Here is a 26661-nt window from a genome sequence, read left to right on the forward strand (position 1 = left end):
TCCATGGTCACTTGGCCCCATGGCTTTTGGACCTGTGCTGAGGTAGTGCATCGTGGCGGGAGTGCACAGTGAATAAAGACACTCATGTCATGACCTGGACAGCAAAAAAGAGGGAGAGGAAGGGTCCGGGGTTTGCTATCCCCTTGAAGGGCACATCCAGGGACCAGAAGACCTTCATGAGGTGTCACCTCTTAAAAGTTCTATCATCTCCCAAAAGCACCAAGGTATGGACTAATACTTTAACACATAGGCCTTTAGGGACATTTCAAATCCAAACTATAGTGCTTAATACCTGATTTGGCCAGCAAATATTGTCCATGAATGAATTTTCCCAATACACAACCTTATCTGACGATGAAAGGACAGCTGTTCTATTTAAAGAAGTGGTAACTTCTTCATAGCCAACATGCTACTTCTTCATAGCCAACAAATACAACCAAATTGCATGTCAAGGTCCAAGATCGGAAGATTCTTTGTTTGTCTGTGTGTACAAATAAATGTAGGTATTTTTTAGGGGATGGTAACAGTTTTCAAAGCTGTATAATTTTTAAAAAATTGCTTTGACTTTCTAGTTATCCACTTAGTGGAGGGGCATATCAAGATCCTCAAATTATCACCCAGGAGCTGAACTTTTGTTAGTTTGATAATCTTTGATAACTCATAAATATTCTAATTCTCCCCTTTCTGGACACTTAGTATGATTACATTTCTCTACCCCAGTCTTGCGTTGAAGTTAGCCATGTCCACATTATTTGGCAAATTAAATCTGAGAAAAAAAGATGAGATTTATGTCTCGTTTCCACTGCTTTATCACAAGAAACATGTCTCAAGATGGAATCTACTTCAGCCAAGTCTGACAGCTGGTGTGGGACATGTATTGTAGCTGAGAAACAAATTATGTTAGCCAATGAGATTTTGGGGTTAACCCTGAGGTAAAGGCTAAATTACCCTGATGAATCTAGGTGGTTTAGGGCAAGGCATCTACTAGCAGATAGACATGGATTCAGACACACTGAACAGTTTATCAGTCTGATGCCTACAAAGAATGATTCTTCAAAGAAAAACAACCCACAAACAACAACCAAAAAGAAAACTCTCCGGAAGCTATCTTGAGAGCTCTTATATTTGTACCAGGATTTGCCCTCCCTTTAGCTTCTGCTCAGAGTGGGAGGTTGGTCTAAGGGCTTTCTGTTTTACAATCTCTGATTCAAACAACTACCATTGTCAAAACGGGGTTATGGCCTCCACACTTCCTACATCCTTCTCCCTTTCCAACTCTTTTTACCTCTCTACTGCCTTCCTTTCTGAAAAGACTTAAGTGATTGAAGCCATGTGGTAGTGTACATGTGTAATCCCATTTCCTGGGAGGCTGAGGCAGGTGGGTTCAAGGCCAGTCTGGGATAGATAGGGAGTTCAAGACCAGCCTGTATTACATGGGGAGACAGTGTTTTAAATTTAAAAAAAAAATGATTGAATGTCTGCTTTGTTGGCTCTAGACCAGCTTCTATCTAGTTTATGGTGGAGTATGACCTCTCTAAACAAATAATACTAGTATGAGGTAGTGAATGTTTACTTGAGATACTTACAAAATAATATGCAGACATAGAACTAACGTGGAATGATTGTCATCCTTTTTTGTTATTTTCCTTTGTAGTCATGGGGATTGAATTCAGTGCCTTTGCGTTCAGCTACATCCCCAGCTTTAATTTTTTGTTTTAATTTTGAGACAGGGTCTCACTAAGTTGCTAAGTTGTCAAGTTGCCCAGGCTGAGCTCAGACTTGTGATCCTCCTGCCTCCTCTTCCTAGAGTACTGGAATTACAGGTGTTTGCCACCAGGTGCAGTGAGTGACCTTCATGTTATGTGACTTCGTCTTGACCTTTATACAGACAGGCCTGTAGCCCAAATCAAACCACATAGCACACAATGTCTTAGTAGGAGTCTTTCAAAACTTTACCAAGTCTTAAATTTGGGAAAGTCTCAAGTAGGCAGAAACCATTATTTTGAAAGAGAAAAAAAAAGAATATTAAATACATAATTTGAGGGATGTGTGAGAAATGCCTATTTAATTCTGTTAGGCCAGGATGTACACCTGGCCAGCTCAGATGACCTGCTCACTATTGAAATAATCAATCATATCTGAAAACAATAGTCAGTAGAAATGATCAAATAACAAAGAAGAGATATAAACTTTGTCAAGTGGTTTGAACTGTAGCCAGGAACTGACAATGTTAGAAAATATTTTGCTGAAGATTGTATTTTTTAAAAGCCACAGACTGATTATAAGAATTTATTACTTTGGTTTTATTAAGCTTTGTCAATCCAAAGTAGAAATACAATACATGTGAAGAACAAGTCTGGGATGTCCTTTTAAAAAACTTTTTATTTTTCAAAGCATACATTTAAAAAAATAAAATAATTCAGCAAATAGACAAAACAGTAAACATGCCACAAAGCAAACCAACTATAGCTAAGTTTCCTGGCTAATAACATACACATTTTTAAACATTTTGGCATGTAGAGGTCACATAATGTCATAGACTTACAATATATGCACACTGAAATGTTGTATTCTAAGTGCTTATGAGGAAGTATCTTTATTTGGAATAAGAGATTTTGAATTATAAAATTGTTAATGGCTTATAGATGCAGCTTTCTAAATTAGTCTTTGTTTTTACAAATGAGAATAGTCTCATGCTCTGAGAACGGAACATATATGTCATCTGTATTTCTGCTGTTAGCAGCTTGCAGTTAATTTGCATTATCGGCGGGATTGGCAGAGTGTGCACTGTCCTCAGCAGGTGTGCTGTGTCCCCGTTGACTGGGAATCGCAGGAAGTACTCGGTTTGTTCGTAGAGGTTCTCCAGATAGAACTGGGGAGAAAGTACAGAATGGGAATAAGCTTAAGATCTTCTTGTCTCAGATGCTCCTGAGGAACTGTGTAGAAAACCAGTGCTATTTTTTAAGGAATGGGGGATTTCCACGAAACTTATGTTGCTGAGAGCTGTACTGCAGAGGAAAGCTGTAAATGTGTATCCATTCAGCTCACCACATGTAGTCAGGGATTTCAAATGTGCACAAATACAAGACTAAACCAAGTTTGCTCACAATGCTGAACAAGCTCTGTGAGCCTGGTGGAGCAACTGTGGATGGTCAGCATAGGGCTCCAAATCTGCCCTACAACATTTGTACTGTGCCTTTATGCAAACTTCCAAAGGTTCTCAGGGTTTTTAAAGAAGAGTTCAGCATTCTTTTTCTGCCTCTAAGCTGACCAGAGATTTCTGTCTTCTCTCCTGAATATTGTGAAAAGCAAAGTTTTTGGGTTCTGCCAAGGAAAACCTCTCTTTGGCTTCTGTAACCTCCCCCTTCAAGTCTAAGGCATTTCTCCCTAATTAGATGGCTTTGTGGCTATAGTTCTGCTGAAAAATGGGTTCAGACTCAAATTTCATGCAATGTTAAAAATAGACACCATCCCAAACTCTCACCTTGCACCAATCAGTAAGCTCAAAAAGAATCCTCTATCATGGAAGGAGTCGAGGTTTCTGTTTCTAACTCTGTGACTTGGAGCAAATTATTCCACTTAGTTTACTCATCTACAAAAAGATGAGATTGTACAAAGACCCCATTGTTTTTATCTAAAGAGTTCTAGGACTCTTAGGTGGTCCCCTTTAAACTCTAGCCTGGGGAAGAAAAGGCATATTGGATATTTATTCTGTGCAAACAGTGAGCCAAGTGTTTTACATAGGTAGATATGTTATTGAACCTTCCTAACAGTCTTACCAGGCTGGGAGTATGGTAGGCTTCTTGAGGTTGAGGAACTTATCTGAAATAGGACAGCCTTTAAATAATCTAACTTACAATTAAGAGGATGTAGAGGGGTTCTCTGAGTGTGTGTGTGTGTGTGTGTGTGTGTGTGTGTGTGTGATAAATAAGCAGGGTGGAGTAAGAAGATAAAGAAGGAAGGAAATTAGAATCTGCAAAGTGTTGCTGTTTCATAAGACAGCTGACTCGTATCCTGTAGTTTTGGTCTTGGCTCTGATACTTATCACCAAGTGATGTTAGGGAAGCCACGTACACTTTCTGAAGTCTGTTTTGCCATTTGTACAATGGGAATAATAATAAAACTTGCCTCGGAGTATAAATATTTGGATATATAAACTCAGAATCTCTAGATGTTGGGCACAGGAATCTATTTTATATAGGCATTCCAGGGGATTTTTTTTTAGGCAGTTCAAATTTGGAGATTATTCATCCAATAGAATATATTTTATATTCTGAAAATTCTGGGGTCTTTTGGGCATAAAATATCATAAAATAAATCAATAATGCCAAATAAATAAATTAAACAATCTTAATGAAAAGCATCTCCTTTCTGTTTAGGAATGCATAGGCTATAATACATAGATGTTACATATTTCTGTGTGTCCAACATAGTAGGGAATCCAGTGTCAAGAGACCAGTCTTAAAAATATTTAAAGCACCTTCTTAAAGACATTAAATAATACATAGCAAAACAAACTTCTGTTACCATTTTTATACTTCAAACACAAAAATTCCTGAAGGGATATTCTTTTTATAATTACAAAAAAAGCATTACTGAGTTTAATGGAGCTTTAAAGATTGCCTTTATTTTCCTGCAAGTGTTGGCACTTGATGTTCTTTTAAAAATGGAAATAAAATAAAATAATTTTTTTGTTTGTCTAGGTGTGTTATTAGTTGCAAAGGAAGCTCAGGAAGATTCATACTACTTACATTTTTGGTCTGGGAGGGGAGCAAGGTTGTTCCGAGTAAAAGGAAGGTCCCTGATTTTGGGTCTGTTTGGGGAGAGATGCTGCAGGTTTTGTCCTGGGGACAAACATATTTGCATCAATCATTGAAGATTCAACCAAGTGCAAATTATAAAATTCAAAGGACAAAAGAATTGTAACAGTTGTTAGAGATCACTAAATTTAAGGTGTTAACAAGAGCAATGAGAAGAATAACAATAGCCATGCTTTATTGCATTTTTATTACATGCTACTCACTGTTTAAATGAAAAGGTACCAGAAAGAATTTCTTAAATGAACTAGTTTGAATAAAAATTTATAAATGAGAAAAGTTGGTCACACACTCGATAAAACTTAAAGTTGGAAAAAATAAAAGTAATATAGATTTGGCATAGTGTATCCTATCTTTGATGAGTGAGTGATGAGTAGGATTGTCTTTTTCCTAGTAGTTCTCAATGCTGACAACATACAGCAATGACCTGAATTTAAACAAAATTATTACTGTCCTGGCTGCACCACAACTAAATCAGAATATCTCTGAAGGTGAGGTGTCAGATTATCATCAGCTTCAGGTCACTCAGATATGCAGCTGGATTATGAATCACTGACCTAGAAAACTGCTGAATTAACCACTAGGGAAATCATTATTCTTTAACTTTGGTGGTAGGCAATGGTGCGCTGGAGCTGCGTGTGCCCTTTGAACCTACTCTGGAGAGCTGATGTTTACATTTTCAGGAATTTTATGAGCTAGTTCATATTACCTTTTAAAAATTTCCTGTACTGAGGATTGAACCCAGGGCCTCATACATGCTAGGTGAGCACTCTACTACTGAGTTCTGTCTCCAGCACACCCTGCTGTTTTGAACTTGGCCATGATGGAAGTATTTACACCACTGAAATAAAACACTGATTTTTCTCCTTGAAGCCAGTTGTTAAACATCCAGCACACTATTGATGACAGGAAAGGGATATTCTAGATATCTGAAAATAGAAGTACACAAAAGTCAAGTCCATTTTAAAAGTGACAAAGTAGCATAATGAGTAGGATCTTGAGTGCTGGGGTCAGAGAGGATTAAGGTTAATTCTTTGCTTCCCTGTGTTTTAACTAAATAACTGTGGGCAAATGAGATAACTTCTTCTCCATTTCCTTTTATATTAAATGGTGAAAATAATTGTGTTTTCCAGTCCTCCTAAAGATTAAATTGGAGACCAAGTGTAAAACATTTAGCTTGTGAAGTAAAGGACTCAGTCAACATTAGCAAAACAAACAAGCAAACACCCCAAAAACAAAAAAAACCCCAAACAAAAAACAACAAAACAGCAAAACCCACACAAAGAAAAGAAAACAGACAGACAGACAGACAAACATGATCTTTTGTCTAGTAAGAAGAAACCTGAGACACTACTCATGGCCTCAACCAGAGCTCACAGAGTTTTGGAGAAAGCAGTCATTAGCACAAGGTGGCAAAAGCATCAACCACAATGGTAGATTGTGTAGGAACAGCCACCCAGCAGTGTCAGTTGATGGAGATTGAACCAAACGTCCAGTTTTTCTGGATATGTCATTATATTTTATTGCTTTAACTTTGAAAATCAAATGACTTCATTATCCATTACTAATAAAATATTCTTGGGTTGAATTACACTAGAATTCAAATCAGCTCATACCTTAATGTATGGATAGCAGCAATTTGTAAGACCAAGAAATTGAGCTACTGTTAATCACAGATAATGCTTATTAACCACTTACGATTGTGAGGGACAGGGGGCCAACTGCTGTAGGCACACCTTTCCTTCTAATATAGGACCCTGTGGTTTGAAGAGCTTCTAAAATGTGCTCAGTCACATGATGGTAAGTGACAGAGCTTAGACTCAGGCCAGATCTGTTTGACCCTAAAATCTACACTATTCTGTCTCCCTGGGAGTTAAGGCAATGTTGTTAAGATGGGAGAAGTGGGCAGAGAGGACCCTGGTCAGGGATTTGGGAGAAGGGAAGAGAGTTCAACCTTATTCCATGCTGGTATTTTGCCCATTTAAAAAAAAATGTGTGGGGCTATTTATAGCCCAAAGCTCTCTTACTGATGCTGGAGGTACTTCTAGGGAAAATCTGGCATGTGGGGACAGAACTGAAGACCGTTACTCTAGAATAAGGGGCAGGAAAGATTTTCACAGTTACATGAAGGAACCAGAAGTGAGTGAAGGATTGAAAATAATAATAATAAATTAAATTTAGTGATCATCTATTGAGAACTCACTGTATTTCAGACCCTAGAGGGTACAAAGAGAGGAGGATATGGAAAAGGGTCTGGAGAGTCTTAAAATTTAAGTGAGATGTGTCAGGTAAAAGGGCCCAAAACCAAGACCAGACCAGGCCACAACAAGCCTTTATTAGGGGACTAGATCTTCCGGGGCTGTCTCTGAACAAAGGAGAGACAAAAGCAATATGGCTGGGGCAGGGAGAGTCTTTTATAGAGACTGGGGTGGGGTTTGTAGGGGCTGAGGCAGGGTTGAGTGAGGTAGTGACTAGGGAATGGAGGAGCTGGTGACATCACTAGATGGTAGGAGGTGAGCAAGTATTAGGTTACTCTCTAGGCGGGAACAGGGTCATGCTGGGAAGAAGGGTTTGTTCTTTGGTGGTAGCAACCATCTTGGCATGACGTCGCACAGGGGAGGGGGCAAGGCACCATAGGAAGAGGGCAGCTACTACACATAATAGCTGCTGGGGTAATGGGAGACCTATCAAGATGAAAGATGGTAAACTTGTAATTTTGAAGCCCTGTGAGTAGTGCTGTTGTGATGATTAAAGTAGATTGGCTTGGGTGTGTCTTTATAGGTCATGGAGGTGTGGCTTTGGGGTCTCTATATAGTCTTTTACCCCCTTCTCTCTGGCACTGTTTCCCTGCTCTGCTAGTGTTCCTGCCTTCTGACTATGGATGGAATTTTCTGAAACCATGAGCCAAATTACATTTTTCCTCCCTTAAGTTGTTAGTGTCAGGTTTTGTGTCTCAGTGTCAGGAAAACTGACCAATACAGCTGTGATAGAGTATGTTAGGGCATTACAGGGGTATGGAGGGTCCCCCAGGGTAAAGATGTTCTTGAATTACATAGACCTTGTTTGTATGTCTGCTTTGGCACTTCCTAGATAGCTCTGTGACCTTACATAGGGAAGGCCTCAGTCTCTTTATCTATGAAATGGAGATTAAAAACTTTCTGTTAGTGCAGTTGAAAGGGATGTGCTCAACAAAGTAGAACTACTTTTTTTTTTATTAGGAATAGTAAGAAAGAGGAACAAGTCCTATAGGGATTAGGGTGTCCCTCACATAGAAGGAGAGTTTTGAGCTGGGTCTTAAAGATTGTAGCAATCTGTCACTCACACAGCAGACAGAAACCCAAAACATAGGCAAAGATGTCATATAGGGCAAAGGTATCAGAGTTTTAAGGAACTGAGAGATATTCACGGAACTGTTGAAGGGGTTTGAGACAGCAGGTACACAAGCTGAGAGGGGGAAGCAGGCCAGACCATGATGTGATGCTTTGCCTGCCCAGTTTAGGAATCTGGCTTTTGTCCTGCAAAGATGAAAAGCCACTGGTGGTTTTAAACAGAGGGGCCACAAGAGCCAACCTACCCAACCAGAAGAGTACATTGTTACTGGGATACTCTAGAAAGTTATGGATAAAGAAGTTCTCTTTTGAGGGAGAAGGGAAGTGAGCACTGTCTTACTTTTCTTGTGCTGGCTTGCAGGAAACACCACAAAGATTTCTGTTCCATTTTCTCTGAAAGCTGGTCACAATGAATTAAGCTGAGGTGCTCCAAATTCCATCTCACTGGAATATGTGCCTCATCCCTCATCTCTCTGCATCTAGCTCACTAACAAGTCTCAGTAAACGTTCAGCAATCATCATTACAACTAAAGGTTCAGGGTTGCAGAGGTAAACACTGCCTGGAATTCACATGGTAGCACTGCTAGCCCATTTTATTTCTGCTGAACCTGGAGTAAGAAAGGAGAAAATTCAAAGATAAAGGGACTCTCCAAGTTCAAGTTGGTGGCACAGTGGTATGATTTACAATATCCAATTGCTTTACCAAGATTTCACAAAAAATATGGAAGCTCAATGTAGAAATATGTTAAGTTTCAACCTGCCAAGACTAACAAAAACTTCAGTGGACCTTTTCGACTGTAGTGCAGAAGCCTCAGTAATTCCAAAATCAAAGCATCAAACTGAGTTAAAAACATTCATAAAGATAAAATTTGTAAGGCAAGGAAATCTTTTCATTTTGGAAAGGATAATGTAATGGATAAGAAAATTACACAGTAGATAATTGGTATACCAATTAAAGCTAGACTTCAAGCTTTAGTGAGACAAAGACATTGCCTTGGTGATACCTTCTATTCAGGAGCTCTGGGTTCACTTTCTGGATATATCACTAATGGGCTGTAAGACTGAGAAAATAATTGAAGTTTTCTAGGTTGTGTGAATTGTAACTGGAAAGGGCCTCATGTATTCAGAGAGGCAGAACACTGTGGCCCAGAAGGATGTTTCTTGCTTTGTCAATCAGGATTCATTGAGGAAAATAGACACCTGTCTAGGTTTTCCAAGCAGAGAATTAATACAGAAAATCGATTATATCTGGAAGTCAAGCAGAGGGCAAAATGAAAGAACAATCCAGAAATTAGCCATAGCAGAATGATGCAACTTTCCTTCGGCTGAAGGAAAAGCAGCAAGATAGGGTATTGCCAGGGCCCAGATGCCAGCAGAAGCCAGCTTCATAGAACAAGGAGCTGCATGGAGGGAGGTAGAGGAGCTGGAGCCTATTAGGAATTCCATAGGAAATATGGATGCTGCCTGCAGAGAAATGTTTTCCTGCTCATTTCTTTCTTCTCTTAATTTTCCATCAGTGCCTCCTATTGGCTGAAACTACCTGGAAGTCAGCTGGCAAGGAGGTCCAGAAACCATAATTCTCTGAGACAGAGTGGAGCAGGAGGAAGACAAGCAATTGGCTAGTACGCTTGCTTAAATCATTCCTTCTCCTTGCCTTTCTTCTCCTCCCCTCCCCTCTCTTTCCCCCCACCCTTCCTCTTCTTCCCTTTCTTTCCCTTCCCTCCCTCCTCCTCTTCCTCCTTTCTTCTCTCCCTCCTTCTCTCCTAGTCTTTCTTCCCTCTCTCCTTCCCTTCCTCTATTTCTTTCACCATGTTGGGCACTAATTCCTGGGCTCAAGGGATCCTCCTGGCTCAGCCTCTGAGGTAACTGGGACTACAGCAATATACCACTGTGTCTAGCCTACATTTCATCATCTTTAAAATAAAGGTCATCTATGCTCGTCTGTACAGTGTAATGCTTAGCCTAGGGTCCTACCAGCAGTTAAAACAAAATGTGCAAGTACATGTAAACAGTATTACATGCAAGTCACTGTCTTGCTTCACATGTATCAACCCATTTAATTTTAATGGCTACCTATAGTCCTACAGTTAAGTATTTTTCTCCTATTTTTTTTTCAGATGAGGAAACAAAGGCTCAGAGAGATTAAATACCAGTAATTAAGTGGCAAAGCTGGAGTTTGAACTCAGTCTGATTTTGGAATCCGTCTCCTATTTGCTGCTATGTATTGTCTTCTAATAAATTAGTATGATTAACACTTAATAACTTAACAAGTGATGGGATAGCTAAGATTCTTCCATTAAAAATCCTATGACTTTATGTTTAAACATGAGAAGAAAGTCAGTTTAAAGTCAGTTTGGGACTCAGGGTGCAGCTTGTTGTAGAGCACTTGTTTAGCATTCATGAGGCCCTGGGTTTGATCTCTAGCACCTCAAAAAAAAGTCATTTGCTAAATTACTGAATTCTTTTAGCAAATCCATATAACTCATAGCTCATTTATAGGCTGAAGACTCTTGGGAGATTTATCTTACCATGATTCACTTGTCTTGAATGGCTCCTACTTATAATCAACAGTAAAAAATACTGGTTAAAAAGAATAAATTGTTTGCTATATAAGCACAGCTAATTTCTTAAGAATCTCTTGGAGAATTCAACTTCTCCTTTGGTGCTATTCTTCTGCCCTAGGATTTTTCCAGTTAATTCCTTGGGAACTAAACAAATCTCCAAACCAAGTTCATATTAATGTCCTTTTATTTCAAATAAAATAGGAATTTTTGGATGGTATGTGGGGCAGAATCTACATTTTCTATTCCTTTTCCCTTAGAAACAGAAATTTAATTTTTGGAAAGACAATAATGTGCCCAGCTAAAAGACTAAAATTCCCAGTCTTCCTTGTAGGTAGGTGTGGTCTTATGACAAAAGTTTGAGCCAAGGAGAAGCAGGCAGAAGTGGGGGCCCTGTGGGACTTCTTAATGGGAGCTGATTCAGCTGGGGAACATCCATTTCCTCCCTCCCTCCCTCCCTTCCTTCCTCCCTTCTTTCCTCCCTGTTGAGCCATCAGTCTTTGAAGTCACTTGGAGGGTAGAAGTCACATTTTAGGCTATGGAGCAAACAGATCCAAGGAGTCACAAAGTTGTGGGAAATGCCTACTTCAAACTCCTTTCATATGAGAAAAACTGAGCCCTTGTTTGATGGCCACAACTGGGCCTTCATTAAAACCTATAATTGTAAATATGTAGCTCTTGCTGCTCAGGAGCATCTCTCTAGGATCTGAGAGACATTCTCTAGAACATAATCATCAAACTAGTGAGATCTCTACCTCCAAGACTCCATGGGAGGACAGAACCCCAACTTTGATAATTACTAGACAATGAGCATAGCTGGTCTAGTTTCATTTACACCAGCCAATCCTTTGTACTTTTTGCTTCTCTGACTCTGGCCCTCCATACTCCTCCTTAGTTATTTGCTTTCAGTTGGGCTTGAAAATTGCTAATTTTGTAGGTCACACAGCTGGACAACATGTTATTAGTCACTCACTAGCTTTGCTGTAGATAAGAAGTACGACTTTTGGTTCATGATGGTGACAGTTTCCAACATTATTTTTCAGAACTTGAAGGTCACTTTTGTGGCCACCAACTCTTGGGTCTGCACAGATGTCCATGGGTGACTTTTGATATCAGAAGGCCTCAGATCTTACTATTGCAGTCATTTTCTGAATATGCATCCCATGATGAGCCATGAAAATTGATTACGCATGTGCAGAATACTGATTATTTCACCTTCAAATCACCTTTCCCTATGCCTTAAAACCACCCTGTTTCTTCAGATCATAAATATTGACGAACACTATCCTGGGTGAGACAGATTTCAAATTTGGGCCTCCCACCTCCACTATGCTTAGCTGCCTTGTGAATAAACACTTTCTCTTTTGCAAAGCTTATTTCCATGATTGGTGTACTATGCAGAGGGCAAAAATGGGCCTGGTTCAGTAATAAATGTAGTAAACTTCTGTTGTTTAACCAATTGTGACTTTGAGTTGCTGCTACAGATAGTTGAACCCAATCCTAATTCATATAACAGAGACATCCCAAGACTGTATATAGAATAGAAAAAGACTTTCAAGTAAAGAAGGCATTAGCTTGGTTAGGACAGTACTAACTTCAGAAAGCAAGCTGGGTGGAGGCCTTAGAGGCCATTAAAGTGTCAAAAGATGGCAGAACCATGTGTTCTCTTTTTTATCCTTCTGCAGAAAAAATTGCAAAATCATTACCTAAGCCACTAGCCAAATGCTTCAGTGCTTTGCAGAAGAAGCATGTGTTTATCCTGTGCTTAAATATGTATAAATATGAACAAGGGAAGCCATATTCTACCTCAAAGCCTTCATGGATCAGGCATATGTCAGTGAGAAAAGAGAGTCCCCCACCCTGCATATTAAACAAGAAGGCATGCTTCTCATTCTACAAGACACATTCTCCCTCTTCTGCTTTACACACACACACACACACAGAGACACACACATGAACCTCTTGGTTTTTCATTTTCTAATTTTGACAGAACTATGGGCTCAAGAAATAGATCATGTTTTCTCTTAACCTTAATATATGAAAAATAACAACAGAAGGACATTGATGAAGAATTAGTGGTGTAGACTGAGTGGCCCTGGGGACAGGTGGTGTCCAAAGGCACAGTGGTTACTCATTCGCAGCCCACTATTGCCACATGAGAATTTGGATTCATTGCTGTCAGATTTTCAACTTTCTCAAGAGAAGATAGAATGTCTAAATTTTTATAAAATGTCATGTTTTAAATATCGGCAATTAATTCATTTAAAAAGCAAACCAAGGTACTATGTGACTGAACAATTTTGGAAGTTGTTTTTCAGTCCTAGACATTCCTAGGCTCTGGAGTGGATCGAATCACATATGAATCATTCTTTAAAAAATTAAAACAAATTATTTGTTGTTGGATGGGGATGTAGTTCAGTGGTAGAGTGCTTACTAGCATGTATAGGTCCCAAGTTCAATTCCCAGTACTGAAAAAAATTATTTAGCGATACACGTATGTACAAGGAAGATAATATATACATGTGTATGTATGTATATAAAATATAAATTCTTCATTGTGATACATTTATTTAAAAGGGATGTGTACATATTTCATGTGCATAAATGTAGACATATATGTGAAATATCTCTGGAAAGATTAAAAAAAACATTAGTAGCTTTGTATGAAGGGGACCAGATACTGAGAGAAGAAGCAGGAAAAAAATTGCCACATAATCCTTTGATGTGTTTTGAGACTTAAACCATAAATGTGGATATGGTTACCTATACGTATAAAACAGAGATTGCCATTTTCCCTCCTTCTTCACCAAAATTTTGGTTCAGGAGGTCTGGGGTGGGGAGTAAATGCCTGATTTTAAAACAATAACACAAACGAATCAATTCCTTGAAGGTGATTTTGCTACACCATCCCTGGTTAACAATTCTTTTTAGTACAAATAGTAATATTTCTGTTCCAAGCTAGTAGACACCACACATCTTTGCTGGGAAGATGAGAAAGCACATCACACACTTTAACCTGATTGCTCTCAGAGTGGAAAGACAGAACATTTCCATAGCCTGGAAAACTCCAACTCAGTGACAGTCCAGGAAATACAACACAAAAAAGTGCCCCTAGTCTTATTCATGCCTTGGCCTCTAGGTGACTGGCCTTCCAGTCCCCAGTCTGGAAGTTCATGAAATACCTCCAGTACAGACACTGTCAGGAATGAAGAAGAGGAAAGCAAGGACATTACCGGATGGAGGATTGTGTAGATGAGGAAGATGTGGTGGAGCAAGCAGCCTGTCTAGCAGCTTCTCAGAAGTAGACACGGTCCAAACTTTGTAGGAGAATACCTGATTAGAATCACCCTTCCAGGGCTTATCTAACAACATCTGGGAGCCAGTCTTGTTACTTAATAAATCTTGCTCACTTCGACTTTTCTGAGATCGCTGGGCAGTGTGCTGAGTGTCAGGGCTCAGGGCAGCTTGGGAAATGGCCCCATGGGAAGCTGTTAGGAAATTATTGCCCAGGGTAATGGGTGGGAGACTCTGCGTTCTGATGGGTGGAAGCCCTTTACGGGCCAGAAGTTTTTTTTCTGGCAAGAGGTACTTTGAATTCTCTGAGGTCCTCTTCTTAAGGTCAACCATAGCCACCTGGTCACCAGGCTGTTCTCGGCAGTTGGTATTCATGATGCAGTCAAAGGTGGTGGTGATATCATCGACTTCTGAGGTGTCCTCCCCACTGGGTCGGTCCTTGCTGTGATCCTTCTGATGGGCTTTCTGCTCTTCTAACTTGTTTTTGCAGAAGATTTGGTCAAGCATGTTGAACCGTCCCTCCTTCTTCTGGGGTCGACTGTTTTGGGGAGGCAGGGGTCGAGCAGGCTCTGATCTATAGAAATATAAAGAACAAGGATGGTGTGTGAGGACAGAAAGCAGAGAAAATACTACTAACCAAGATACTGAACACCCATTCCATCTGCTTGATTGTGTTGTCTGGAGTTATCCATAGATAACCCCAAAGTCCTGTCAAGTTAAAGCTGATGTGCAAACTCACATCCTTCACGGTCCTCTCACAGAAGAGATCGGTCCCCTGGTCACGCAGTAATTTCTTATCAGATCCTTCTCAGTCCTTCAGGGAATATCCTTTAATGTCTACCCCCACATAATCTACTTTAACTAAGAGATAAACTGACTTTAGTTTAATGTGTTATTGTGCTCTCTCTTCTTTTTTTTTTTGTGGTATTGAGGATTGAACCCAGGGACTTGTGCATACAAGGCAAGAGCTCTACCACGGAGCCACATCCTCAGCCCATTGTGCTCTGTTCTTAATGACAGTCAAAAGGAATATGAGCTCTAATAATAATAAAGAGAAGAAGGCCAAAAGCTTAAGTTCAGGTTGCATATAGTAGAAAGAGTGTAGAAGCTGCCGACATAGGGAGAAAGTAGGTTTAAGCTTTCTCTGAAGGAGATTCCAGGGAATTTGGACAGAGGGACAGAGTACAGACCTTATCCATTCCAGAAACCTTGCTCATTTTATGCTGTTCATGTGTTGTTTTCCCTTTCCCTTTTTACTAAATCTTCTGTTGAAAAATACTTTTAAAAAGAAGCATACAAAACCAAACCGGGAGAGAAGCCTTACTGTGAGTTCCAGCTAAAGAAATGTGCATGCCAGAGTTTGGGTGTGGCAGCAGAAGAAAAATGAGCAATGTCCAAAGCACAAGCAAATTCTAAAGAAAAACACTCAGCTGTCTGGCTGGCTTTACTTATGGCAAGCACTTTTCTGAAGGACTATTCTTTTTTCTTTTTTGACACAGGGTTTCGCTATGCAATTCAGGGTGACCTTGAATCACTACGTAGCACAGGCTGGCCTCAAACTTGCAGTGATCCTCCTGCCTCAGCCTTCGGAGTGGTGGGATTACAGGTGTGCACCACTGGTTCTGGTACTATTCTGTTTTTCTTCCTTGGACAATTTTGTGTTATTTTCTTTTGAGACCACAATTGAGTCAATACTTTCTGCAGAATGAATTAATGATGCAAGCTGACCCATATGCATACTGTTAAAAGTCAGACTGCAGCATTACTCATGGGAGATAGACACTGTAATCTGTTGAAAAGCATCCACTTATTTTGGATGCATATAATGAATGTCTTCTGGACAGGTCACTCAGTGCATAATTGAATCTTTGTTTCCATGATATATTTTTATGTTTATTCTTTCACCTTTCAATAAGCTTTCTGAAATACTTTAGACAGCTTCTGGACCCTTAGTACTACCAGAAAGAACTACAGGGGATCTCTGACATTCTTTCAAGTTTCCCATGAAAGTATGTCCCTATGCTTATTGTTATTAAATTCCAGTTTGGTGAATTTTTAAAATTAATTATATTGGTACATTTAAGGTGTAGAATATAATGACATTCATCATTGGAAATTTGCACCTTTACATAATCTTCTACACTCATCTCCTCCTCCTGTTACAGGCTATGATTTAGGCCAATGGGTCTCAAATTGTGGCTCACTGAATGCTCAGGGAGGCATCACCAAGGTTCTTCCAGGAGTTTCATGAGGTTAATACTATAGTCACAATATAGGTTAATTACTATATTCATAATACCAACATGGCAGTTGTCTTTTCTACTGGGTTCTTTTGCACTGATGATGTAATAGAAATATGAGTAAAGTTGTAGGAGCCTTAGCACAAATTAGCCTCACAGTGTATCAATCATGTGCAGATTTTTTAAAAGGCATTTAACTCAGTATTTTCCTGTTGAGGTAGTAAAAGCAATTAATTTGGTAAACGTTTACCCTTGGAGTATACATTTTTTAATGAAATAAGAAACACTCATGAGCAACTGTACTGTATTTGGAGGTTTGACAGTTGTCTTGAGGCAAGGCACTTGGGCCATTGTTGGATTGTCAGCTGACTAATGTATTTTTTTTCATGGAACACCATGAAAACTCCTGTGATGTGGAGTTGGATATTTGCAAACATTTTGTACTTTTTTTATTTTTTATTTTTTGGTACTGGGGATCAAACTCAGGACCTTGAGCTTGTGAGGCAGGCAGCAGCATCACTGAGCTAAATCCCCGCTGTATTTGCAGACATTTTGTTAAACATAGAGTACAACTGTGGTTATCAGAGGTGAGGGTAGAGAGGGGTGTGTGTGGAAGATACAGGTCAAAGGGTACAAAACTCCAACACTATAGAATTAATAAGTCTAGAGATTGAAAGTATAGCATGAGGATTACGGCTAATAATATTTGTGTTAGTCAGCTTTCTTTCACAGTGAAAAAATACTCGGGATAAACAATTTTTAAAGAGAGAAGATATATTTTGGCTCATGGTTGCAGTCTGTGGTTGCTTTTGGCCCTGTCACTTTGGCAGTATAGAGCCTCATGTTGGCAAGAGGGCCTGGCAGAGGAAACTTCACCTCAGGACAGCAGGGAAGCAAAGAGGAAGAGGAGGGGATGGAGTTCCAATATCCTTTGTGTGGGAAATCCTCAGTGACCTAACTTCCTTCTGTCAGGCCCATCTCCTAAAAGTTCTGCCACTGCCTCATAGCATCAGGGCCCTGGACCAAACCTTTAACATGTGGGCCTTTGAGAGAACATTCAAGATCCAAATTACCTCCTGTTGTGTTCTATGGTGCAAATGTGCTAAGAAATAGATTTAGGTATTCTCAGTATACACACACACAAAAATAACTGTGAAGTGAAGGATATGTTAAATAATTTGGGTAGTATTATTTTACTATGAATATGTATATTAAAACATCATGTTGTATACCTTAAATGATTTATTTTAAAACCAAACAAAGTGGGCCTGCCATTTCAATGCAAATGACTTGACAGTTATTGCTGCCAATGACAAAAGTTGAGCTTTCAAGCAAAAATTGGAATTTAGGAAAACTTATATTCATACTGTAAGCTTGTTTTTTTTTTTTTCTGGTACCAGGGATCAAACTCAGGTCCTTCCGCTTTTGAGGCAGGCGCTAGAACCACTGAGCTACATTCCCAGCCCCATACTGTAAGCTTGATAACATCCCAACACATAAAGGCTTTTCTGGTGAGATCATTGCTGGTGTTAACAAATAATGACTTTTTGATACTATATAATGAACTGTGTCATTTTAAAGATATAACTAAGTGAACCAATTGACCAATGCAAAGAATAAAATCACGTGTGGGCATAAGACCTATTTAAAGTGTATGATATAATAATAAACAAAGTAAAACAAATTGATATGGTGACAGAGATCACATTGCACTTAATCATTTTAGAAACTATTAATTGTTAGGTTGTGGGACAGTATAGGAAAAAAATCACCTGAAATACTCCAACTACCTGTCTAGGTGAGGCCAGACTATCATCATATACTCAACCAAAACACTGTATTACATCAGATTGAATGCAGAAGCTATGTGGGAACACTACCGCCTTCTGCCAAGCTTCTAGTGAGATAGTGAGTGATTTGCCAGGGCAGGGGATTTAGCTCAGAGGTTCCATCTCCTGCCTCGAAAGTTCAAGGTCCTGAGTTTGATCCCCGGTACCAAAAAAAAGAAAAAAAAAGAAAAGAGATTTGCCAAAAATGCCAAACAATGCAGCTCTTATTAAAATTTTCTTGTTTCAGAAAGTAGAGATAGTAAATAAAATATCTGTTTTTAGTTAAAATATGGAATTTATGTTAACATGGAAATGTCATGGATTTATTATACTTTAAATGAATCACTAAATAAATATTCTATGAAACATTTTTCAGTTGTAATTTTTAATGCCATAAGAATTGATGAGGTAATCCCTAGATAACTTTGGGGTTCTTCATACTTTTTGAGAGTATAAAAGGGCCCTGCTAATGAAAATTTCAGGACTGCTGATTTAGGCAAAAGGAGGATGAAGAGACCATGGAAAGGAAGAAGGAGGAAAGCAGAGATTCAAGTCTAGTGAGTGTGAGGCTGATGGATCCAGGCTTTTACTGTTACTTTGTTCCACACAGCTGAGAACATTTCACTCTACGTTAGATGATAGGAAGCACATATAATTAATTGGATGATTATTTACTTATATAATTATATTAAGTTTTTGCTGGTTTCACATATTGGTGATTGAGAAAAGTTGTCCAGTTTTATACATCTTTAAGAGGAAGAAACACATGAGTGTCTCTTGATGTCCTCACCTGCTTTCTTGGGAAAGGAGCTGGACACAGGCTGTGTGGCCGCAGTACAGCGCATAGGCCAGAGGCGTGCTCTCGTTGATGTCCCTCAGGTTGCTGTCCATGCCCAGCGCCAGCAGTGACTGGACACATTCTGCCTTCCCTGCAGCTGCAGCCCAGTGCAGGGGTGTCCTGCAGGAACCACACAGGGAGAGCACATAAACAGTACAGGTTGCTTAGCTGGCAACTCCCACACAAAGTCAGGGTGAAGTAGGAAAATCTTGTTGCTGTTTAGAGTATAGAAAAAGAATGTATGAAACAGAGCATAAGGATGAAGATGAGTACATAGAGGAGCCTCTCTTCCAGCTCTAAGTATTCTCTGGCTTTCCACTTTCATTGGCCTTTCTGAGAATTTCCTGGAAGAGGAAGGAGTGGGTCAAAAGTATAAACAGTGTTAAGATTCTTCACACATAATGCCAAACTGGCTTCCAGAAAGATTAACTCAACTTCTTACAGCTGAGTCTTTACTTCTTCCCTAATATCAAGAATTATTAACATCTTTAAAAACCTTTGCCAACTTAGTAGGTAAAATGATATTTTGCTATTGTTTTCTTTTGCATTTCTTTACTTTTGAAATATGTGTATTAGTCATTTGACATTTTTCACTGAAATGACTCTTAGCTGGGTGTGATGGTGCATGGAGCACTCTGGGAGGCTGAGGCAGGAGGATCTCAAATTCGAACTTAGCCAGGGCAACATAAGAACTTAGTGAAATTCTGTCTCACAATAAAAGATAAAAAAGGGCCGGATATGTAGCTCATTATGAAGGCTCTGGGTCATTCAATCTCCAGCACTACAAAAAAAAGAAAGAAAAGAGAAATGACTCTTAATGCCCTTTGTCCAATTTTCTATTAGTGTCATGGTTTTTCTCACTAATTTGTATGGGCTTTTTAATATATTGAAATATATAAATCTTTTATAGGTTATTCTTATGTAAACATTTTCTCTAATATGTTACCTGACCTGTAATTTTTGAGTGATTTATCCACAATTTTAAAAAAAAATCCCCTTTACCTTTCCATATTTTTACCTTTCATAATGTATACTTAGAAAGTTCTTTATTAGTGAGAAGGTGAATAAATATTCAACAGCATTTAAACATTTATTAAATTACAAAGCCAATATTTTCTTAAGAAAATAAAAAGAAACCCAGAAGGTAGGAGAAAATGTTTACAAATCATATATCCAACAAAGTGCTTGTAATTTTAATCTTTCAGATCTGTAAAATAGGAAAGCAAACCCATTTTAAAACTTAGGAAAAGATTAGAATAGACTCATTTTTAAAGAAGATATATGTATGGTAAATAAGCATGTAAAGAGCTGCTCAGTATCATTTGTTCTTAGGGAAATACTAATTAAAATCATAAGGACATACCACTACACAACTATTAAAAATAAAGTCAAAACAAAGGAAAGGTACACAATACCAGGTACTGGTGAAAATAGTAGCAACTGGATCTTTTGGACATTCCTGGTGGGAATGTCAAATGGTAATGGCTTCTCTGGAAAATAGTTTGGTGATCCCTTCTAAAATTAAACATACATTGTCTATATGACCCAGAAATCCCACTTCTAGATATATAGCTAAAGAAACAAAAACTTACATTCTCACAAAAACCTGTTCTTAAATGTTTATATAGCATCATCATAACTGCCCCAAACTGGAAACAATCCAATGCCCTTCAGTGGGAAAATGAATAAATTATGGTTCATCCATACAGTGGGATACTACTCAGAGATGAAAAAGAACAGGCTACTGATATATAGATAGCTCTCAAATGTATTCTGCTAGGTGACATAAGTCGGTCCTAAAAGGTTATACAGTGTATATGGGCCAAGTGTCTCTAATCTGAAAATGTGAAATTGGAAATGCTCCAAAATCTGAAACTTTCTGAGTACCAACATAGAACCATCAGTAGAAAATTCTGAATCTGATCTCTTTGTGATAAGTTGTAGTCAAAATTCCAACACACTAAAAGTACCGTATAAAACTACTTTTAGGTCATGTGTATAAATGTCATGTTTATATAAACAAATTTCATGTTTATTCTTGAGTCCTACCCCAACACATCTTAGTACCTATATGGAAATATTCCAAAGTTCAAAAGTTTCATAAATCAGAAACCCTTTGGATTACAAACATTTTTGCTAAGGGATATTCAACCTGTATTTTTGTGTATATAATATTCTGCAAAAGGCAAAACTATATATAGAGAGGCAAACAGTAGTTACCAGGGCTTAGGATGGGAGCAGCTTGACTGTAGAAGGGCAACATGAGCTGATACTGGAATTGTTCTGAGTTTTGTGGTGATTGCATTAAAACTCATAGACTTTTTTTTGTTTTGTTTTGTTTTTTTGAGACAAGTTCTTGCTCTATAATTCAGGCTGGTCTTGAGCACACTATGTAGCCCAGTCTGGCCTCGAACTCATGGCAATCCTCCTGCATCAGCCTCCCAAGTGCTGGGATTACAGGCATGTGCCACCATGCCTGGCATTGAACTCAGACTTGTGATTGCTTCAGCAACACATATACTAAAATACTCAAAGAGTTGTACAGCAAAAAAGTAAAATTTACTATACGTAAATGAAAAGAAAACTAATATTTTCTTCCAGCTTTGTACAGATTAAAAATTTAAAGAAAAACCATGATTATGTCTATGTGTGGATTTTGGTAGTACACTGAGGCATGGAGCCAATCTGTCTTCCCAATACATGGGCAATTTTCTTAATGTCACTTGTTGATGGGACAGTATCATATTTTTATAGCCTGACCTATATACATATTTTTCTACCCTTTTTTCCTTATTTAAAGGAATGGTTGATTTTGCACTAAATATCAGGGAGGAGGATGTGGTGGGGTAGATAAGATAAAAATCTTTCTATTTGTAAAAGCCAAATCCCAAACTGAGAACTGGGGCTTTAGCTCAGTGGTGCTGGACTTGCCTCACAAGTACAAGGTCCTGAGTTCGATCCCTGGTACCAAAAAACCCCACCCCAAAACAAAAAACCCAACAACAACCACAAACAAACAAACAAAAACTGAGAGCAGATCTGCGGCAAAGGCAAAACATTTACCTGAGCCTACAAAGGGAGATTTTGTCCCTAGCCCTCACAACCTGCAGCTGTCAATGTGGATATTCTAAGAGGGCCACAAGAGCATAGAAGATGGCTGGATTCAAGAGCAGTGGTCCAGAATTTTTCTTCCTTGGCAGAAGGGGAAGCTGTGTGGACTGTTTGACCTCAGGAGCCCAAGGTCACTGTGTCTCAACTACAACATGGAAACAGTTGGACATCATCAGACCTGAAGGGACAAGGACAGAAGATGAGGGAGCCATCTTCTGTATGGTACCCACCTTGGTGCTTCTTAAAAACAATTCCAGAAGCATGGCACAATAAGGAAAGGTGGGGCGGGGCTGGAAAAGATGGAGGCTAATAATGTTTCTCGCTGTTCTACTGAGATGAACCCAAACCAGAAATTAGATTAAATTATAGATAATAAAAATCATTATAACTTTAAAGTGTAGATTGTAACATAACATTAATACTTGGTATAATAAATATTCCACCCTTTTCTTATACTCTACATGGGAAGGAAAAGGAAGCATTTTGCTCACTGCCTTCTCTCCAGCACCTAAGACAGTACCTCATGCCTTTAGGGGCTCAATAAGACAGTTAATAGAGGGATGTTTTTGTGTTACAGTTTTCTTTATTACACAAATGATAAAATGATTTGGAATGATATTAGACTTGTCCAAAAAATTCTGTAAGTAGAAATGAAAATTTGGACTATCCATTTTGGCAGCAGGTCCCAGTGGGTTTTGAAGTGTTTCTAATGTACAGCAGAAATTTAGAAGCTGTGACTTAGCTGAAGCACATAGAAAGTTACCCTGCTGCAGACAGAATTGTACCTCTGCAGATTATATTTAGTGTAAAGAACTCTTTCTTTCTTAAGTGCAGATTTATGCAGCTCTGTGTCTACATGTTATTGATTTTGGGAGCTGTGCACTTTTAATTGTTTGGAAGTTGCCACAAGGAGATCAGCAGAGAGCCAGAAGATGGTCAAAGATGGACCTCAGGCCACCCTGGAAAATACCGTGAAAAGGGACTGCACACTTGATTCTACACATGGTTTTAGTTAAGACTGAATAGACTGTATTTTGGATGATGTGTTGGTGTCACACTACTGGGCTCTGCAATTCTTTTTTTTTTGGTACCTTGGATTGAACTTGGGTCCTTGCACTTGCGGGGCAGGTGGCAGAAACACTGAGCTAAATCCCTGGCCCTCTGCAATTCTTTTTTCCTGGAGCGTGGGTGAATGGGGTTTTCCACAAAAAGAATGGTTGCCCTCTTCTGTAAAGGAGGGCATGGAGGTCCTCTCCTGAGCCTGGTGCTGAGGCCTGAACCCTGGGCAGTAGGGAGCTCCTGAGAGACCCAAGCAACCCTGTGGTGTGGAGGCAGCTGGGGGCCTGAGCAGAGAAGTCCTGGGTGAGCCATTTGTGAAGGGGCTTGGACTGGGTATTTGGGCAGCATGAATGTCTACAGTCCACCCCCTAGTCCGCACCCATAGGTTATATCCTCTGTCAATTAAATATCCTTCTCCCCGCTATGTTATGCTATAGGTAGCAATTCTGTAACACCTAATAGAGCCATATATTATTGTCAGTTCAGTAATCAATCACACCCCCTGTTTGAATGTGGCAGGCATGATTTGTTTCATTTTATGTGAGAAAGGTTTCCAGACAATCTTATTTATTCTACCATATGAGGCATCCACAGACTACGTCCTCTTATTTAGAGAATATATTACCAATAAAGTCAGTAGCAGAGGGTTGAACATTGATCTAGTCAGACTTCCCAACATGCAGCAATTTACTTCCAAGCTGTGTGAAATCTCCCCCTTACAGGACTTGCTAAGAGTGACTGTTTTAATTCCCCTTACCTTCACCATGGAAGAGGCCCAGAAGTACGGTGGAATGAGAGGACTTAAGCTGTTTTGCTGAGGAATGACAGGAACATATAGATGTCCTCTGGTTAACACACCAAGGGCATTACTGGCAAATTTGTAGTGCCCGATTTCAAGTTTCTATAGTTCCTTTCTTACTGCTAAGCTTCAGAATGGTCCTGCAAACATGAGACTGGTCTCAGCCATCACACCAGGGAGCTGAAGTTCAGGGCCCATGATTAGGAAGAAACTGAGCAGTGACAAGCAGCAGGCTGATGTGACATCTGGATGTCAAGAGACAGTGGGTGTAAGGAGGCGGCACTGGGTGAGGTCAGTAGCCAAGAACTCATTTATGAAACATGTAAACACTCACCAGAGCATTCCCAGAAATACAAAGGGAGGAGAACTTGATAATAAAAGACTATCCTCCCTGAAGATAAATGAGTTGCTTAGGAAAGTGAATTGTGACCTCGTAGACTGATGACATTGGCTCATTTAAAATATAAGGGCTGTTTCTAGGTCATGCATTCTCTGCCATTAATCTTAGGTAAGTACTGCAATGTTTTTAATATCATATAGATTTATGATGTGCTTTTATGTGTAGAAGGACAAGTTCTCCATTTTTTTCCTATATCTTTTAAAATCTACCATTTTTCTTCCCTTTCCATAAAAACTTTCTGTAGGAAAATCTTTCACTGGGAAAGGGAAGTCACAAAGGTTGTAAATGCTTAAAGCACTTAAACCTATGAAAATTTTGAAAAAATTAAATGACTAACCTAAGCTTACGCATTCAATGTGAAGACATGGTTGTGTGTTCAGCATAAAACAAAATGGAGGTGTCAAAATGATTGATCAGTAAATGTGGCATTTGAGTTGAGCTTTCAAGCAGGAACAAGACCCCCTCCCCCCACCTTGTACTAGGGATTGAACTCAGGGCCTCACTTAAGATGCCAGGCAAGAGCTCTACCACTGAGTTACATTCTTAACCCTCTTCATTTTCTACTTTGAGACAGGATCTCAGGCTGTCCTCAAATTTTCAGATCCGCATGCTTCAGCCTCCCAAGTAGCTAGGGTTAGAGGCTTGTGCTGCTACATCCACCCGGGAACTGGGCTTTCCTTGAGATTCTACTTCCCTTTCAACTCTCATAGGACCTGATCTTTTGTACTCTTTCCTCCCCTTCTTTTTCTTTCTTTCCTGAGAGCTAGGGAACTGGATTGTTCTTACTATAGTTGTATTAGTGTAAAATGAAAACTGTTCTATTCAGAGCTGGTTCTAGGGATATTTTGAAGTAGGCAAACTTCCCCTTTGGCCTTCTTTCTGAAATGTGTTTCTTTCTTTTCTTTATGAGTCATTCTGTTTTTCTCCTTGTACCAACATACTTCTTTCTGACCTGCTTGACCAGACCTGCTCTTAGGAAAAAGTCTAATTTCAATGATTTATACCTTAGTTGTAATTTAAATCACCATGCTGAGCACCTGTAGCTTCCCACACCCATGTGGTACCCTAATTTTTTTTCCTTGTGTTAAAATAATTTGAGATGTTGGGGAAAAAATTTTCTTGGGACATCTAAAATCATGATAAGCAAGCGGCTAATTTTGTACTTTAGAAGAGGGTACAAAACCAAACATAATGTGTAGTAAGCCTTATACTTATTTTCAATAGCTTTTGTTATATTTTTGTTATATTTCCCTTGACTCAATGCCTAACAAAAATAAAAGTTAAGCAAGCAGGACATTTTAGTTGAAAAGTTTAAATTTGGAAGGCAAGGGCATAAACCACCATTGAGTTGCTAACTAGCACTGAGATAAGTCTCACCTTTCCAGACCCATTTTCCTTTTCCAGACAATATATTTTGAATTACTGAAAGACGCCTGATAAAGTCCCATGCAATTTTATGAGCCCATTTTTGTTTAGAATGTAAAATCTCTCTTTTGGTCTCCTCTGAATAACAAGAACTTGTTGACTCATGACATAATCCAGGAATGAAGAAGAAAATAAAACCTACCATTAAGATCAGAAAGATCATATAGCAGGAAGCTGATCTACAGAAAGTCTTCAGAGAACACTGAAAACATTTAACAAAAAAGTGGAAAATCTGACAATATGGTAGTCACAGCATTTCTCTCCATAACAATGATTTTCCCTCCTCTTACTAAAATAGAGCAATTTTTATTGCCACAAACACATGTGTATTACGGGCAAGAAGGATATAGTCATATAGGATGACTCCTTAAGCGTCTTTATTTTACAATTAATATTTGAGGAAGATGTTTGGTAGTTTCCAGCATTTTCTGAGTTGGCATGGATACCTGTCATCCACATCCAGAGCCTGCAGGTTACACTCAGGGACTTTTGCCAGTTCATTAATAATGTCGCTGAAACCTCCAGCCGCTGCAATGTGTACACATGTCTTCCCACTGTCATCGTCATAGTTGATTACAGATGGCCCCTGATGGTGGCTCAGAATGATGGAACACAAAATTCTATTTCCACTCTGAAAAAAAGTCAAAGAAAGCCCATGATGACCAATGCAGTGCTCTTTCCTGTCAAGATAAAAATATGAAGTAGAAAATATGAGAGGGGAAGGGAGGGCAGGAGAGAGAAAGAGAGAGAGAGAGAGAGAGAGAGAGAGAGAGAGAGAGAATATATATTCTATACAAATGATCTCTGAAAGGACCAAAAGGACAAAATTAAACAATTTAGGTAAGATATTGATTGGCTTTATTTTTTATACTAAAATCAAGCAACTCTTCATTCTATAAAATAGAATAAGTGTTCCAATGGGCTGACTGAAAGAGTTTGGTTTTATAGGTAGACAATGA

General features: G+C 39.0%; 1 protein-coding gene across 2 annotated transcripts in view; it reads right to left on the bottom strand.

Moving 5' to 3' along the window:
* Window positions 1–2254: 2254 nt before the first annotated feature.
* Ankrd55 (ankyrin repeat domain 55) overlaps window positions 2255–26661 on the bottom strand; it is a 100613-nt gene continuing 76206 nt past the window's right edge. The window contains exons 8-12 of one of the 2 annotated variants that reach the window (XM_004848511.3): window positions 26149–26333; window positions 18861–19028; window positions 13941–14575; window positions 4752–4844; window positions 2275–2872 (exon numbers count right to left, since the gene is read on the bottom strand). In XM_004848511.3, coding sequence (XP_004848568.1) covers window positions 2751–2872; window positions 4752–4844; window positions 13941–14575; window positions 18861–19028; window positions 26149–26333 — 1203 coding nt within the window. In that variant the 3' untranslated portion in view covers window positions 2275–2750. Of the gene's footprint in view, window positions 2873–4751; window positions 4845–13940; window positions 14576–18860; window positions 19029–26148; window positions 26334–26661 lie in introns of both variants that reach the window. The other variant, XM_021261410.2, reaches the window with a different exon arrangement.

The sequence above is a fragment of the Heterocephalus glaber genome, unplaced genomic scaffold, assembly GCF_053883595.1.
Source record: "Heterocephalus glaber isolate CG9 unplaced genomic scaffold, H.glaber_assembly_v1.0 deba00001538, whole genome shotgun sequence".
NCBI lineage: Eukaryota > Metazoa > Chordata > Mammalia > Rodentia > Bathyergidae > Heterocephalus > Heterocephalus glaber.